General features: G+C 38.8%; 1 protein-coding gene across 2 annotated transcripts; it reads right to left on the reverse strand.

Moving 5' to 3' along the window:
- Nucleotides 1-8: 8 nt before the first annotated feature.
- On the reverse strand, nt 9-16,344 carry CenG1A (Centaurin-gamma-1A). 2 transcript variants are annotated; one of them, XM_065478009.1, is made up of 15 exons: nt 16,162-16,344; nt 15,128-15,326; nt 6,412-6,644; nt 5,521-5,662; nt 5,328-5,462; nt 4,838-5,165; nt 4,375-4,609; nt 4,115-4,277; nt 3,963-4,053; nt 3,768-3,910; nt 3,585-3,712; nt 3,413-3,530; nt 3,240-3,357; nt 2,572-2,903; nt 9-1,997 (listed from the first exon to the last, which is right to left on the reverse strand). In XM_065478009.1, the coding sequence occupies exons 2-15, from the start codon at nt 15,285-15,287 to the stop codon at nt 1,771-1,773; spliced, it is 2,553 nt and encodes an 850-aa protein (XP_065334081.1). In that variant the 5' UTR covers nt 15,288-15,326; nt 16,162-16,344; the 3' UTR covers nt 9-1,770. The 2 variants fall into 2 exon arrangements, with proteins under 2 accessions (XP_065334081.1, XP_065334082.1); XM_065478010.1 differs by lacking the exons at nt 15,128-15,326; nt 16,162-16,344 and adding an exon at nt 10,940-10,962.
- Nucleotides 16,345-18,007: the final 1,663 nt, after the last annotated feature.

The raw sequence follows: 18,007 nt of genomic DNA on the forward strand, positions 1-18,007 counted from the left end.
ATCATCTGTCATTGTGTTCACTTTTCTTTTTATTGAAATAATAATATTATCATAGAGATGGTACAGTACAATGTATAGTTTTAAGCGTCTTAAAATACCAAAACATGTGTTTGAGAATGTATGGTATGTGAACATAACAACAATGGGTATGTTGCCCATGGAAAAATGCGATTTTTTTTAGTAAAATTCTATGAGTTTTGTTTGCGAATATTTTAATTCCACTTAGACCAAGAGCGGATGTGTGTTTTTGGCGTGATTTTTTATTTAAGTGAGCGCAATCTTTCTCTTACTTTTTAAGTTATTGTGTAGTATAAAAAGTATAATATTGACTTTGCTACTTGTATGCGACATTTTCCAACCCAATTGATTTTTTTCTGCGCGTGTGTGTATCTCTTGATATGGCCGATAATTAGGAAATTATGCAACTCAAGCCCCAAGCTAATTTTAATCAGAAAAATCAATTAAGGACTGAACATGAGTTCATTTACAAATTTATCCCAGAAAGACAAAAATTATTAACTAATGAGCAACGGTGTGATTAATAAAGTAAGAAGTGTAATTGACGTTGTGATGCAAGCATGGAAAATAGATGATTTCTCCTTTCAGCTTGCAGCTACAAGTTATTTCACTATAATGTACACTTCTATTTGTTGGCCACTCAAGCAAATGAAAGAATAATAAATAGACTTATATATCTATTTGTATATTTACACAAGAATGTTCATTCAGCAGGTGTTAACAGATAGAATCGACCGCAACTAATCAACAAGCTACAGCTTGTGCAGGGCTTCATTGGTTAAAAAAAATCAAATTTCAAAAGCAACAAATCGTGACCTTAAAAGACGCTTATTGGTTTCTTTGTTTGAATTTAATTCTCTACGACCTAAACCTTGATTTCCTGCAAATTTCAACATCCACAATTATTGAATTTTTCCTGAGCCCTTTTGCCTGCTAATTTATTTTTCATTAATATCGAGGTAACACGTTAATATAGACATTCACGCAATTATAATTTAATTTTACAGTCAATGCCCATGTGGATTCAGGCCAGTCTTTGGTAAGCTTGGCGAAATTTAATTTTAAGGCTCAAATTAGGTAATTAGTAGCTTAAGCTTCATTATCCTTACACTCAGCAACATGTGATAAAATACTGATGGTTTCAAACTGATCAAAAACAGTGATATATTTTTGACCCCGCAAATTTTTTTAAAAGTCGCACCATTTGAAAACACTTGGTTTGGTGCGGGACTTCTTACAAAAAAGCCAAGGAATGTGTCAAGGACTGCTGGCGTAAAGGTGCAAATAATTAATTAATGCTTATCAGCAGGATTTGACTAGAAATCTCCTACAGTGCTATCAAACTCTCATTTCTTAAACTTTTGAGCTTTTTAAGTTGTTTAATACCTAGCAATGTTAGCAATACAGCTAAGCAGCAAAGGTAACTGACATTTAGCATGATTGTGTTTCATTCTCAAGCACTAGAAAATTTAACCTGGACGAATATAGGGGTTCCAGGGTAGATAGCATTTAATGTTTTTTTTCGTACAAAATTTAAAACAAGACGGGCAATAAAGAATAAGAAAAGAGGAAAGCTACAATATCTCGCTTACGGAGAAGGCTCAAATTTTCAGGGCCAATCAGAAGAATGGCTGCTTTGTTATGAGTACAGAAAGACCCAACTACAAAAGCTATAATAAATGAAACCAAATAACGAAACGTTAACTGGATAATATCACAAGAACTAAAATTGCAGCAGCCGAGTTTTGTAATTTACATAATATCCGAGCTAATTGTTTCCCGTCTGCTGATTGTGTCCCTCCTTCGCGCCAGGGTGCCCACTGGCGGGTCAGGGCAGCCAGCCTGCATTAGAATTTCCACAATGATGGTGGCGCTTTCATGGCTGGCGGTGTTCAGCAAGGATTGTGCATAGGTCAACGCGCTCCTGCCATCGTGGTCTAATCTCTTGACATCTGCTCCGTACCACATTAGCATTTGAACTGTAAAATAAATTAATTTAAAAGTGGGCTCGCCATAATGTAGATCTCAAACGGGATTTAAGTGTTTCCGCCAATTCCGAAAACACTTAAAAAGTGCTTGAAAGAGAAACTAAATTTAATAGGTAGAATAAGGAATGGAAAGAAACTAATATGTAGGGGTTGGAACCAATTGTCAACAAGCAACGTAATGCGCCCCATTCCTTGCAAATAAGGAGCGTTAAGTGTGAAGCAGTTGAAGAAACTGTTGTTGCACCATGGTTTTAAATTTTTTCAACTTAAGTTTAAATCAAGACTCATAGTTTCAAGATGTTTTAAGTGTCGTGTTCAAGATTTAAAGATAGTTTATTTGAATTAAACTTATTTATGTTTTTATATTCCCTTATTTATAAATTTAAATTGTATGGTTACCCTCTCAGTAATTGATTTGTTAAAAGTTACAAGGCATCTGATTTAGCCCCTTCTAACCTCATTTTAATTTTATTTAAATTTTGCCTACATTCAAAATGTATTATTTCACTGAATGTTTTAATCGTAACCAGAAAAGATTAATTCTAATCGTTTAGAGAAAACTTACCAAGAGGTACATGTGCCATTGTACTGGCGAGGTGCAGTGGCGTCCGGGTGTCTTTTGAGCTGACAGTGCCGTTGACAATTTCAGGATTCGCGTTAGCCAAGAGCAGTATGACGGCACGCATGTCACGTCTGCACACAGCTTCAACGAGCAGAGGCGCTGAGGCTGTCATCGGATGCATGAACTCCTTGATCTCGTACTTGGCCCTAATCCACTTTTCCTTCTCTTCCCTCGGAGATGAAGGCCCAGGCTTCATCCTACCCCTCGTGTTCGCCTCCCAGACGCTGTTCACCAGGTGGTTACCCAAAGCCCTCATTACGCTAAGATAACTTGGCCTAAAACACCAATTAAATTTTGCTTCACTTTCAAATTCTACCTTATATTTCAAGTTCCTCTGCATCTACTATTATGTATTTTGGTTTTACCCCCTATTGTAATTGCTGGAATGATGCAACTGATTGGCATGATACTTCAATGATAGCTTTGTCAAAATTTCAATTTATGGAGAAGAATATTATAGATGCTTTAAAATACTGCTTGATACTCAAGAGCTGTTAGACAACACAAAACACAACAAAAGAGCTAATTTGGAAACAAAAATAGCGATCATTGAGATGAAGCTAATCTGATGTTTCAAAGTTTAATCGGATGTGCTAATAAGGAATACTTACGGCCATTCGTCCAAGTCCAGAGACCGAACTTTTGAAATGTGCGAGCCCAAATTGCGGTGTGTGCCTGAGCATTCTATGCACATGAGTGCGCCCAAGTTCAAACTTGCCCAGTCTGGATCTAGATTGCAAATTATAAGGATTAACAAAAACAATGTTTTCAATGAGCAACTTACTTAGAGCATCACAGTCAACACAATGCGAGTTTCCTTGTACTTTGGTTTTGAGTGCTTGGATTGCAGCTGGGTCCACCAAGCTGTTGAGTCTAGATTTGGCTTTACTGCTCTCATTCCCCTGAAAATTATTACATCAGATGCTTCCTTGAATGTTACTATCTTTACAATTTACCTGCAATGAGCTGAGAATTTGCTGTTCTATTGCAGCAACCCATTCATCGCGTTCTTCCACAGAACTCGCCTCAAAATGCCATTGCTTGTTGTGAAGCGACAAAATAACGAAGTCAACCCCGTCAGAATCTGCAAATATTAGAAGTAAGTTCATAAAATTCAATTAATAGTAACAATAAAATACCGTCATTTTCATTGTTTTTTAATCCACTGCTTTTTATTCGTCGGTGCCTCTTTTTCACGTTTGGCGTTTCTGACTTCAAGTCAGCAGATGAAGTTCCATTAATAAAATTGAGAGATGTATTTCCAATCACCAAAGAATCGTCACTACAAGTTCAAAGTTAGCCAATAAAGACAAACATTTTTTCGTAAATCTCACCTTTGATTGCTGAGTCTTGAACCAGGGTCTTTCAGGTACTCATAAGAAGTTAGCGTCACTTTGTCAGTTTTGCCTTTTTCTTTAGAAAACGCTGAAATCCACAGTAAATGTAGACAAATTGAATTCAAGCCGTATGCATCATCAGGACAAACCTCCAATGCCAAGATTTCCCAATCCTTCCGCTAAAGAGGAAGCAGCTGATGTTGACGATGAATTTGGTAAGACTGTTTTTGAGCCTTTAGGTTTCTGGCCTGGCAGCTTCACAGTCACACACTGCAATGGCACCTCTTTTCCGTGTACGTCTTCCATGTAGTCCTGTATTTCCCAATATTAATAAGACCGAAAATTCGTTTGTTTTAGAATTAGCAACACTTTAATGCATGCAAAGAAAGAAATAAAGAAAGATAATCACATGAAGGCTTGGGTGATAAGTCAGTCTGCCATCATCGCATAGAGTGACGTATTTCTTCTTCCATTCCTTGTTGAGCGGTTTGGAGCTCCTCTTGTACAGATAGCCCTGTTTTATGGGGATGGCCCTTCCGCTTCCAAACTCCTTGTCCACCCCTTTACCACCGAGTGACTTCTCGTCCGCCACTTTGTTGCTGCCTCTTGCCTGGGTGAACAAATTTGACCTGCGTCGATTTTTCCTATAGCACAAATAGTATCTTATTAGTCACACTCAAGTTAGATAAGACAATTAGCTGATAATCATCCAAACATTAATGATTGACTTTCCACCTCACTCATGCTGTTAGCAGTTAATTTTGATTAATTGATAGAAATGAACCACTTTTTTGTAATAATTATACATAACTCCCAACGTTTAGTTTAGAACATATTTATGATCTCATTAGCTGTATTTTAGTCACACAAACCTGGTGGCAGTGGGGGTGGAGCTGGGTGTAGGCTGGTCTCTTGGCGGCTCCAAGCTTGATGGTGGGGGTGGAGCGATAAACTTTGGAGGCTCCAGGGGTACACTTGACACCCATTTGTCCACCGATGACATAGATGACATAATATTGTGGCTCGGGGAGCTACTGACTCCAAATCCATTATTGTTGTTGAGCATAGGGGGTGAGGAGGCGAACGGCCGAGGATTCATCATGTGATTGATTGGAGTGGCTGGCCTGGAACCAGTCGGAGTTGTGGGCATTTGGCTGCCCAACGTATTCAAATACCTCTGCTGGACAATTTTCTGGCACGCTGAAATAAAATATTAACATCAGATGTCCGATTGATATCAGAAATATGTAAGGACCAACGTTCGACTGCCAGCATTTGATTAACGGCTCTTTGATTCTCACGTTTACTGGTCTTAATTAACAACTTTATATAATTAACATTTGTAACAGGTTTTAAAGTTACCATCTTGAAAAACTCGTTCAACATTGAGTCCGTAGGTGGCACAAGTCTCGTAGTACGAACATCTCTTGAGATCAGCGGCCAGTTTTCTCGCCCTGGCGTCATCAATAACGCGTGGATTGCTTTCACTTATGGCATCTGCATACGTACGAAAACATTATCGAAATTTGCTCGGACACCAAAATGAGTAGCGCACCTTGCGTGCCAACTAATATGAGAGGAACTTCAATTGCATTTCGGTAGTGCGTCATTTTGGTATAGTTGCTATAAACTGCGTTGAAACTCGCTTCGTTTTCTAGGCTGAACACAAAAATCACAGCGTCCACCCACGCAGAAAACTAGAGAAACGGAAGGAGAATATTAATGACAAAATCACCTTATACATTTAGCTATAATTTGCTGGATCGAGAGGGCAAGATGTTTAGGTGGGGCTTAAATTCAAATTTTACCCGCAAAATTTATGGAATGAAGACTAAAACAGCATTAAATTTTAAGATGTTTGAGAAAACGTATTTTTGAATGATATTAGAAATTTTCTTTTAATATTACAGTTCTGAACACAAAAATGAAGTAAAGAAACTAATAACAAAATTGGTCTGGCTCTTTGCTTTGTAAGCTGGTTTGTCATTAATCTCGCAAAATGTTTAGGAGTCTTTCAATATCGATGCAAGAATCTAAAAATTTCTAAATCCATTCTAGAAATAAATGTTCCTGTTGGACATCTTAGTGCACTAAATAAATGTGCAGCCGCCTAGACAATAAAGTAATTTATATTAACGTTATATTTTGAAAAGAACTCCCGGTAGAGTTATCAGATCAACAGGTTAATTCAACAGTTTATATTATGGCATTTGGTAAAATGATTATGTTGAAATGGTGCCTTTAAGCTACAGTCACCCATAATAATATTCCGGCATCAGGATATCCTGACAATATTCTGAGGCTCCTGGTTATTTCTTGCTTTACATATCTTATCAAAAAGAGCCTTGACTTCAGTTAGTATTTAATGAACACCAAAAATATGTACTATCGAATTTAACTATCAATTAATAGTGCGATTCATGCAATATTTAGTATGTTATTTTACCTGCAATTCAGGGGAACCACCTTCGTCCCTGATAAGCAGCAAATAACTCTGTCCGTCTACGACAGCCTCCTTTTTAAACCTGCCTCCTTCAGGGCTCTCGTCCTGCAGGTATGAACCAGTCAGGTACCTGTGCACCAGGGCAGACTTTCCTGAGGATAGATGGCCGACAATGCCAAGTCGCAGCGCTGATACCCCGCGGCTTAGCGTCCACTCCTGGCTGTTCACGAACGAGTCTGTTAACACGAAAGAACAAAAATTAGGCCACAGAGAATAAGTATTCATGTTCGTCGTTATTAATGTATTTATCATGTCTTGTTCTATCTTGTAACCCGTTGAACTCTGAACATGATTTAAATAATATTGTAAATAGGAAATATTGATAAATGCAAAAAAGGAATGAATACAGTTTTCGTAATATAATTCATAGTGGGAAAATTGTATCAAAGTGATGGCTAAATAATTGAAAATTTCATATTGCCTCCGAATATCAAACCGTCAAAGCTATTGACTTGCAATTCAAACAAACACGTTCTTTAATTGCTATCTGAATTCCACGCCCATATCGACCCTTATCCGTCATTTAGTGTAGGTAGGAGGAAATAGAGCTTAGCCTTTAGAGATGGGAGAACGAGGTGGCTTAATTTTGCAGCGAGTCCATTAGTTGTGTTTCCGGCGGTGTTGAAAGCATTCCACCAAAGTTGGCGACGGCGGAATACAAATGGCCTGCTGGGCGAGAACACGGCGCGAGGAAAATCACCCATTGGATGATGGGTGACACGCGTCCGTTCCTTTCATCCCATGTTTGGAAAAGCTAATCCCGCGATGACTATATCACCGCTATAGTAGAACTGCGCTAGCACATGCATATATGTATGAATACAAGGACAGCCAGCCGGCCGGCGAATTGAGAGGAAATGTCAATTGATCGAAAGCCTCTCGGCGCTGAAAATGGCAGCGACACAAAAGTGGATGATTTTTTAAACGTCAAATCGTTATTTGACTGGATATATTGATTGAGAATAAAGGATTGAGGTTAAAAATTGTGCTTTTTTTCGAATTAAAAAATAACATTTCCGAATTTCATCTCGGCAACTAAGACAGCCTATCCCGCACTCCAATTATATTTTTCCAGTTTAAGTCAGCAAAGTATGTTTGTCAAATAATTCATACTCTTTCTAGCAAGTATTTTCGAGCATTTTATTATTATAGGACGCTATTTTTTGGGTGCGTTCCACTGCTATTGACCTCACAATCGGTTGGGCAATGGCGGCGATTTCGATCCAGGTCAATCCCATTGCATTTTGTCCAGCGACTGCATCATTTTGATTTGAGGCATATTGAGAAGAGCACTTCAGCAGACGAGATCTGTGCTCGGAAGCGCGCGCGCGGAAGGAAGTTGATACTATCGTCGAGGCCTCAAGAGACAAGAATTTATTATTGGGAATGAGACAAGAGACAGCACTCGCGCGAGCTAAAAATTCCTTGGAGCTGTTCCGTCGTTCGTTGGCTCCAAAATGCAAACTGCCATTCTGATCACGTCGCCACCGCCGACTCACGCACTCTAATATAGCAAAGACCGAGTTAGTTGTGCTTTCCTTCGCAATGAGCTTCAGTATACCAAGCAGAAGCACCGCTCAATACAATTTAATCGCGTTTAACGGCGAAATTATGGCCGCTCTCAACAAGAATGAGCAATTCACGTTGTTTCCCTTTTTACTTTGACATAAATTGAAAAGCCACACGCTCTCTCAACTAAGATGAATGTGAGCAGATTTACTTCAGAACAAAAAGTGTTTTTTTTATTTCCTGATATTTGCTTCGTTTTGCAATTATTCTTGGTAATATTAAGTGCCTGTGATATTTAAAAAAGTGTATGCGTATTAAAAAATTGCATCGAATTTTTCAACAAACTATCAAGATATGAAATATTTTTACGACCTAACTTGGTCATATTATGGGTTCAAAGTGAGAGCTGTGCATTTTCATAAAAAAATCTCAGGAAACTCTCGCAGGTCTGTATATACAGTATGTATAATTTTTTTACAAATTACTAATATTTCACTTATCAAGTTTTTTCGTTGGTGGTTTATGACAAGCATAATTAGCAATCTAAACAACCTAATTTTCGAGATTTCCAACAAAATAATACAGCCCAGTAAACCTAAGGTGCTTTACAGATGACCGCGTTTTGATTCATTTCCGAACACAGGCGTCAATTGCCGGCGGCCATTGCGTGTTTGTTAATCGTGTGTTAACAGTTATGAATGGAACGGCTCAAAGTCAATTTTCATCACCGGCACACGACGAATTGCGTTAGCTCACTCAATCAAATGAGCGCGGTCCAATTCGGTAATGGGATTTTGACCGCCTAAATATGTATAGCCTCCGCTTCCTCCTGAATTTGCGGAAAGCACGGCAGTAGCTCGATTATTGAGTGCATGCAGAAAGCTATTTTTGGTGTGGCTTATTACGTTGGAAGCCCCGCTGCAGCGGCAGCAAGGACTTTTGGGGGTTTAAAAACTATACTAGGCATCATTTTAAATATTCAGAAGGTTGCAATTCATGCAAGAGAAAAGCAAGAATATAAATAATTAAAAATTCTTCCAGTGTGCAACTATATCTAAAATTATCTAATTAAACAAAATATTTAACACTCGCAAACGAATTCAAAAATTGGTGTTTATGGCTTTTCAGCAAATTAAATTACTTGCGCATTTGTGTCAATTTCGACGGTGCAAGAAATTCAAAGGCAACGAAATTAATATTACGAGACACGAATTTTGTTTATAGCCAAATAAATCAGGTCTGGTAATACATAAATATTTGGAGTAAATAATGTATATGTCGGTCGACTGGTCGTGCAAAAGGGTGTCGGGGATGAGATGGGAAAGGGCCACGCCCTCGGCGGACTGTTTTATGGACGCGAAACAACAATACGACCTGCTGGCTGGCTGGACTCTTTCTCATTTATAAATAATGAGTCCTTCCTCCTGCCGCCGCGACCGCAAAATTAGCGAGAACACCGCTCGATCGATACCAACACACGCTTGCATGTTGGTTGCAAATGGTATACAGCGGAAAAAGTTGCTTGCATGCAGCTCTATAAACGGTACATTTGCCTAACATCGGAATTTTTTCATTTATTATTTTTGGCAAATCACGTTTCATACTACAAATGATTTAACGGTTTAAATAATTGACAGCCTCTTCCAAGTGTCACGATAATGCGGTTGTTAGTGAAAATGCAGCTTTGTAAGCTAATAATTTATTTCTTAAATCCGATATTAGCAAATGTTTTTTTCTTGTTTTGACTTGAAATTTTAAGTTCTAATTGGATCAATTACTGAATTGGGGCTCACAATATCCCTATTAAGTGAATCAGACGTTATCTTTAATAAGCCGATAACTTTTTGTCTTGAGAAATGTTATAAAAAATTCTACTGGCCCCATTTGTCAGTGTTACAGTGCCCAAACAGTGCTTTCAAGTCATCTTCTATCGTTTCTGGAACAATTTGATACCGAACCTGCGTATGAACGAGAACTCCAGTGCGTTCAAACAAAAAAGTTATCCAAATGATATTTTTTTGTAATTTCGTTGTTTCTTTTAGGATGTGGTGACTTATGGGTTAAAGTTACCATGCTGATCCGCATTAAAAACAAATTAACTATCTAAATTGAGGATAGCAATCAAGCCAATTTTAAATTTAATAATTCAGAATTAAATCTCAAATAATTGTTTTGCTACACTGAACAGAGAATATTTAACTTTGTGTCAGAATATTTTAGTAAGGAGGTATTATTATATTATTCGTAACACTCCACCTATAGGTTTTATGATACATATAACAACCTTTGTTATTTGTTACAATAAATGACCTCCAATGCTAATGCATCTAAATTGTAACTATAGGCTATTTTTTTCATTTTTTAGTACATCACATACATAATAACTTGATTTGGCAAAAATTTCAAATAAGTTTTAAAAAAAATTGTTATTTATATGTGCTAAAAACCGCGTCTTTATCATTGTATTAGTTTCTGAACGTGGAGCTTTAGAGCTTTACTGGCCAAAAATTTGGTCAATCTTGAATTTTCGGCTGTAACAAAAGCGGTTCTTCAAGTTTATTGTTTGTGGCATGCAACAACAGTTTATCACTGCAAAATGTGTTATAATAAAATCGCAACTAATTGTAAGTAACATTTGAATTTGAGATTTTGCTAATTTTTTCGAATTTTAAAAATCTTAACTATCGCCGCCTGATTAGAATGCAAACTTTGGAGCCGATTTACTCGCAAATTTGAACCTGGAAACATTAAAGCTCTTCCCTAATTTGTAGAAAACATTATTTCATGTAAATTTTAAAAGGGTTTTCCTCAATTCTTCTGTAGAGCTTTTATGAAAATACTGGAAAATATATGCACAAAGAGAAAACGTCGTAAAACCCTAGCGAAGTGAGGCAACAAACGATTCAGAGCAAAACGGGAGCAACGGAATGAGGATTACAAAAAGAGAAGCGGCGATACATACATCAGCGGCGGAGATGCGGGCGGGTGTGTGTCAGAGAACAACGTCGGCGGTGCTGGTGCACATGGAAAATGATATCGCAATGACGCAGAGCGGCGGCGGCAGCGGAATAATGAATTGGGCACAAAAAGTGGTGGCAGGGCAGACAGTGAGCTCCAAACGCATTCGCAATTTCCGCAAATTGGATCAATTACCGTGAGAAAAGACGACTTGGGCAGAACAAGCGCGCGCGGCCGGCGACGGGAATAGCGCGCGGTCCGCGGTCGCGTGCACTGTTTGTAAGTCAGTATTAGTATGCAGCCGAAAGCAGAGCGGAGACAGGCTTTATATTCGCTATTTCGGGGAAATTGCACGAGGGTCGACGAATCGCCGGCAGCATGACTTCACAGCTCTGCCCGCTGACTAAGCGCGCTGGACGCGGGCAATGATTAATACTGCAGGGGTTGGGGGGATGATACTCTACACATCCAACAAAAAGGAGATGTTTAAAACAGAAACAGCCGTTAACTGGATAATTATTGCGTGCAATGTGCTAATAGGGCATAACGAAAGCGAAAGATATCAAATAATGCCACTAATTCTCTTCCATTCAAGAGGTACTCGCTTAACTACATTTAAGAACATCAGCTCATTTTCTACCATCAAAAGATCACCTTGGCAACGTTATAGTTTCATTGTTACACTTTTAGATGATCGAAAACCATCTCTCCCACGTGCCTTACAGGGAAAATCATTTGATATTAGAGATAAAGAGAACATGATGGGCAGCATTAATATGTGATACGTAAGTCTAGATCGTAAGAGTTTAGAAATAGACTTTATAATGATCGCTACTACATTAGGCAACTAATTGTAAGATGTACATATAAAATAATAATATTTTAATGTTTTGCGTTAATGCCTTTTGCATGGAGTCTTGCCGGCATTGCCTCCAATGGAACTATTTCTTGAATGATGCCATCTTTTGGAAGATTGCAATGAGAGTGTATTTTATTTTTTGATATTGTCTTTTCAACGGAATCGTAAGACGTGAAAATAGCAAGTTTTTTTTAGCTGGATGTTTTGACACTTACGCTTTAGATCATTGAAAAATTAAATGTTTTTATTGCTAAATATTGAAAGATGACAACCTCGAGCGCTTCTGCCTTGATAGGCTAATACCCACATCTAACTTGAAAATATTTGTGTTTTAGTCGAATGAGTTACGAATTATTTGTACCTTCTTTCATTCTGCAAGTGATAATTCATTAAGCAAGTCTGAACGCGTCAACATAACGAAACAAAAAGCAAATCCCTCACTACTTAGCGTTCAATCAGTAGCTGACAAATCCGTGCTTGTGATTCAGCTGCAATTAAAGCCCCTTTTTGCGGCCTTGATAATTGCACGTAATTGTCATGCTTGTGCCGTAGGCAGCAGCAGAAAGCAGCAGCTGCATCTGGTAGAAAGAAAAGGCCACTTGAGTGCGTAATCGCGTTGTCGCCGAGTCTCTTTTTCCTTTCTGATCGCACGCGATTGAATTCTTGTGCCTCGGCGCGAGTGCGAAAACAAGGCGCGAGCGGTCGATCTGCTTGTTTTTCAGCTCCAGGGGACACGCGGGTAAATTTTAGCACGTATGTATCGCGTTACCCGCCCAGGGGTGCCCTCGCACTTGCACCGACTCGCTCTTTACCCGCGAGCACGTATTACTTAGTTCGGATGGAAGTCAGCGAGCGTGCAAAATTTCGCCGAATATGTGCGACCGTCGAGACGCTTCTGAGTAGACAAACATTGCGGTGAGCAATTTTTGCAAGGCAAAGTGCGCTGCGGAACTGGAATGAAACTAATATGTTTGCATGTTGTTCTTTGCTACGGACTTATTTGAAATGGATTCCACATTGGGAGATTTTTTAATACAAAGAGATATTGTTTGATCAATGAATGACACAATAGACAAAAATAACATAAACACGGCAATTACTTTAAACGTCAGGGTGGTGTTACCAAGTGCAAACGCTGAAAGCGAACAACAACAAAATTGCGTATTTCTTGCCTGGATTTTCAATCGTTTCATATTCGACGAACAAAAAGACGAATCTTGTTTCGACTTTTAGATAATGTTTTTAGTTGACTTAGGTTGGGATTCTAAGGATGGGTGGCTGACATAGGACAGAGAGCGGTTTTGAAGAAAAATAATCTTGCATTTTCTCACACTGGAAGTCATTCTGTTTTGGATACTAGAAAAATGAAATCCACGCTGCAGAAATTTTTGAAAACGTTGGAAACAATCGTCAGCATTCATACAATCAAATAGAGAGCAAGAAGTGACAGAAACGTATGTTGTAACTCGCAAACTTGCCATCCCTGGAACAACGGCCCCTCTTGTATAAATTCACTGACCCAAATTTCAATAATTTAATTTCAAACTACCTCAAAGAGTGAAATTCTGCATTTCTTGTACAGATTAAATATTCACAATATATTATATAACGAAAAGTATAACAAGCAGCAACGGTGACCTCTGTGGATTGCAAGCTTTGAATTTCATGAAAAACCATATTGCGTCCCCTTTGTCTCATTTTCCCACGCCCTAGCTCCCCCTGCACGCAATTTAAGGTGCATAATTAAAAGAGGGGCTATACTTGCCTCGCACGTCTTTGTGCGCGACATTCTAGTAGGGACAGGAAATTGCGGTCTGATAGCCAGATCTGCTGTTCGCCCAGCTGCTTCAGCCACTACTGGTACCAACTTGTCAATATGCGAAAGTGAAACCCCTTCGCACACGACTGGCACGCAGTACCGATTGCAATTGAGATCAACCACCGATAATTCGACAAGGAATAAAATTAGAGATCTTGGTTTCAGAAAATTTCACGTAGAACTGGATTAAACTTGACCAAAAAATAAAGTTGAAGATATAACACCATTTTGTATAATGGAAACATTAGAAATGCTATTATTTATATTTTCATAAATTTAATAGTAAGGTAGTTATGGCAGATACTATGAATGATAAATTTTCATTCGTATATTCTTGGAAGCATTAGCGCACAAGGCTAGTATATGGTCTTAATAGGGTTATAAAGTCAGAAGTTAATTTGGTCCAGACGTCATCAGTCATCATACAGCAATTTAATTTGCCCTCACGTTGGCTGCCACAAAGACTTTCAGCCATACTTGGTGCAATTTCGAAATTTCTAATTCACTACCAATTGTTTCAGTAGCTAAAAGGAGCGAACAATGTAATTTATTGTACGTGCCGCCGCGTGTTTCGCTTGTTTGTCAAGAGGCGCGGAATTCGCAGGTGGGATTAACAAAAGAGTGTTTCAGCGCCCAGATAAATGTGCACAAAAAAAGCGGATAACAAAGCGAACAAATCAGGCGGGTCAAATTTTATGTAAAGAATCACGCACCCAGTCAGCCAGGATTTTAGCGGTCGATCCTCAAAGGCTGACAATAATTATAATTTCAATAATGGCATACTCATGAAATAGGTGCGTTGCAATGCTTAATATGTATTTTTTTCTCGTGAAATAAGGCGTAACTGGCTGAGATTAATTTAAAAATAAAAGTCTTGTTTGTTATTAATTCCCCTCTGAAAATGCAACAAACCCCGAGCGAAAAGAAATAATTTAAATGTTTATTCAACTTCTACTAATTCCAGTAGAACCGATTTACCGTAATTAACACAGATTTGCTTGATCAGTCATGAAATTGGCTGCGAAAGAGTATCTAGCGTGTTTTTTCGTCAATTAAAACGACTGAATCGGGCGTGAAAAAAAATAATTACAGTTTGCAGGTAAACCCAAAATACAATTTTGTTTAGCAAAAATGTGTTTTCCGCAGCAACTTGATAATTTATTTTGCCTCTACCAGATCCTAGCCTAAAAATGATTCCATATTTAGCTTTGGAATGAAAATGACGATAGAAATTTTTGCAAGCGCGTAAAAACGTTGTTTGAATATAGATTTCGTTCTTATTATTGTCTTGAGAGGAAGCATAATTATGTAAACAGTGCGATTCTGACATGATATCGCTTCCTCGCCGACTCAAATGGAGGACAAATAAAAGTTGAGATATCGCCTTGGCGGCGCGGTGCCTCAGCTGCAGCACTTCACAACTCGCTAACTTGCGGTTTAGCGAAAAACAGGCGTTAGTTTACTTTTCAGATGAATCTCGACTCGAAAGCAGAAAAAAGTGGTCACACACTGACCTTCAATGCAGACGACCTGTTCCCTGATGCTCTTCGCCAGGCCGGTCTCCTGCATCATCTCGATCAGATCGTAGATGGCGTAGATGCAGGGATGGACGCTCTCGAAACGCTGGATTTCTTCCCGGATTGCTTCCGAGACCATTTGCCTTGACGAGGCCATCGCCAGCACTTTCTTGCTCCCGTTCAGTCACAACTCCAACTAGAAATCATTTTTGTCAAACAGAACCATTAAATTTGCATAAAATAGTAAAAAATAATGCTACAAATAATAACGCGTTGGTGTTTATTGAGCACTTTAGGAAATTAATGGGTAAAAATTAATGTCAACAAAACAATTAAAACGATGATAACATACAACGAAATTGAAAAACTTATTATTAGATGTATGTCAATTAATTGGAATACTCCTAACCTTCCTAGCGAAAAAATTGACAACGTTTACTACGAAACGGAGTAGAACAAAGGAAAAGAACAGAAAAAAGGTTAGGGGTGGCACGTCTGCACTGCACCATGGATAAACACCAGATGTAACCACCCGTACGTTTCGCTTGTTTATCATAATATGTGTTATGCCGATTCGCGGGCCTTGCCAAACGGGAAAACAACCTTGCTGGCCGAATACACACAGCACAGCAGCCTGTCAAGTAATAATACATAAAACTACGCGCGATTCTAATTCGAGCACACGGACTTAGATTTGTGTCCTAAAATCGCTTGCAATGCAAAATGCACTAGAGGGGTCTGCAAGGCCCTACGATAGAGGGATGACAACAAAGAGCGCAGCGGCACGCCTCCCGTTCAGTACCCACCGTCCCGATTCGACCGCGTCCCCGCGGGGGCCCTCCCGGGAGCGGCCGTGGTCGGGGCTTCGATTTGGCACTGCCGACCGAAGGTAGAGAAGATGGCACAAATTTCGGACAGCTGCACTACTTCTTCTGTCAAACCGGGGGCCGGTGGCAAAATGGCGGGCCGCTTTTCGGCCCCTTTCGGGCCCTGGGGGGTTTCGCGGGACCCGGATTATATATCCTGCTCACCTCGAGAAGAGTCCGTACGTGGGCTGGGGTCTCACGCCGAGTCCCACTGGGTCATTTCCCGGGGCTAAACACGCGCACTTGGCCCGATTGTGGAGCTGCTTGCTGAAAATGCGCTTTGCTTGCTCTTTCTGCTTTGCTTGCTTTGCCTGCCTGTCGGCGAACCGAGAGCCAGCAGACAGCAGAGCCAGGAGCCAGTCAGAATGGGGCGTGACACTAGTGAAGTCGACGGCGGGACTGTCGCGCCACTAGGCTACAACCTGGAGCTCCACGGAACTACAACTACATACGAGCTCTCAATGAGTGGGCCAGTCCGGCCAGTGCGCACACAATAAGCTCCGACACCGGCACCTTTGATCAATGTAGTATGATGTATAGTAATGAAACGGACATTATCATATTAAAGTACTCAACATTTATTCAACACACAATGCACGCCGTTAAGAAATTATATTTTCTTAATTATTTTTGTGATATTATGATTAATGATTATAGAAACTGATTTTTATTGGGGGGCAAATTTTCTCTTTTCAATTTTTTTTTATAACGTCATAAATTATATTATTTGAGATGTTTTCATTATTATTCTACATTTAGTTGAAAATATTTTTTTCACGTAAATCGTTAACATGTAATAAAATAATTTACCCTCGTTGAAATTACACACAATTACATTCATATATATTACTAATATATTATATAGTTTACCACGAGAGGAAAATGGCGAATGACACGGGTAAAATTTGTAGTACCTTTTTTACAATATCAAAAGTTTAGTGGATTTTGATTAAAAGGTAAAAACCGCTGTTTGCGAAAGGGTCTCGGACTTTTCGATGAAATTTGGTATATATAGCGTGCTTCTCTAGTGGACCTTTTATATAGGTCAACCCCTATCTTAAGTCAGGATTCCAATTGTCAATTTATCCTTAATATTAAGTCTATATATAACTATAGTTATAACAATTCCCTGAAAACAAATTATTACTTTAATCAACTTTAAACAATTGGCTAACTTTGAGCTGCTCAGGCTACTGTAAAGTTAGGCAATTTCTGGAATTCTAAACAAAAAATTTAGGATTGACTTTTCACCAAATTTCATCAAAATTCGAGACCCTGTACCAGCAGCAGACCCTCCTCGCGAGTTAAGAATTTAGATTCTGCCTGTTAAACTTCGCGAGATTAAGTAAGTTTATATTTTTTATTTTGGGAGACGATCGAAAATAAAGGTTAGTGGGGGCAGTGGGCTTTGGGTAAGTTAGAAAACAAAGGAATTTGGAAATCAAACTAAGAATAAATAATTCGGTTGAGAATAAAAGCAAAAAGCAAAAATTAAAGTGGAATGATACTGGGCAACAATTGAAAATTATTTAAATTATTGGATGCCTTAAACAATTGACCGATAAACAATTTGTTCAACAATTTGCAATAATAAAAAATGACCTTCCTACAGTAAAAATTCAAATTTTGCCAATTTTCTCCAAAATTTACAGTGCTCGAACATATTTTCTTGGCATATTCCGATTCCTCTCGTCGAGATCTGTTCAACGGTGTATGCCACTTATTGGGGAAACTCTTGGTTTTGAAATTAAATCGGATTTCAAGTAAGGAGACAGCCATTGCCATTTGAAAAGCACGCTAACTTTCCAGCCAATTTTATCGAAAAATTACAGCGCTTCTTAGGTCAATTTAGGCTTTAACTGAATCCTAAGGGACGAGTTTATGCATTGGCAACAAGCATTTTCCAGGCTTTTCCAGTATCATTCCTCTTTAAATGGTATAATAAAAGCTTGCTTAGTGATATTTACGACTTTAATTTTGCCTATATATAATCAATGATATTGGTACTGGC

Source organism: Cloeon dipterum, chromosome 2 (assembly GCF_949628265.1).
Source record: "Cloeon dipterum chromosome 2, ieCloDipt1.1, whole genome shotgun sequence".
Classification (NCBI taxonomy): Eukaryota; Metazoa; Arthropoda; class Insecta; order Ephemeroptera; family Baetidae; genus Cloeon; species Cloeon dipterum.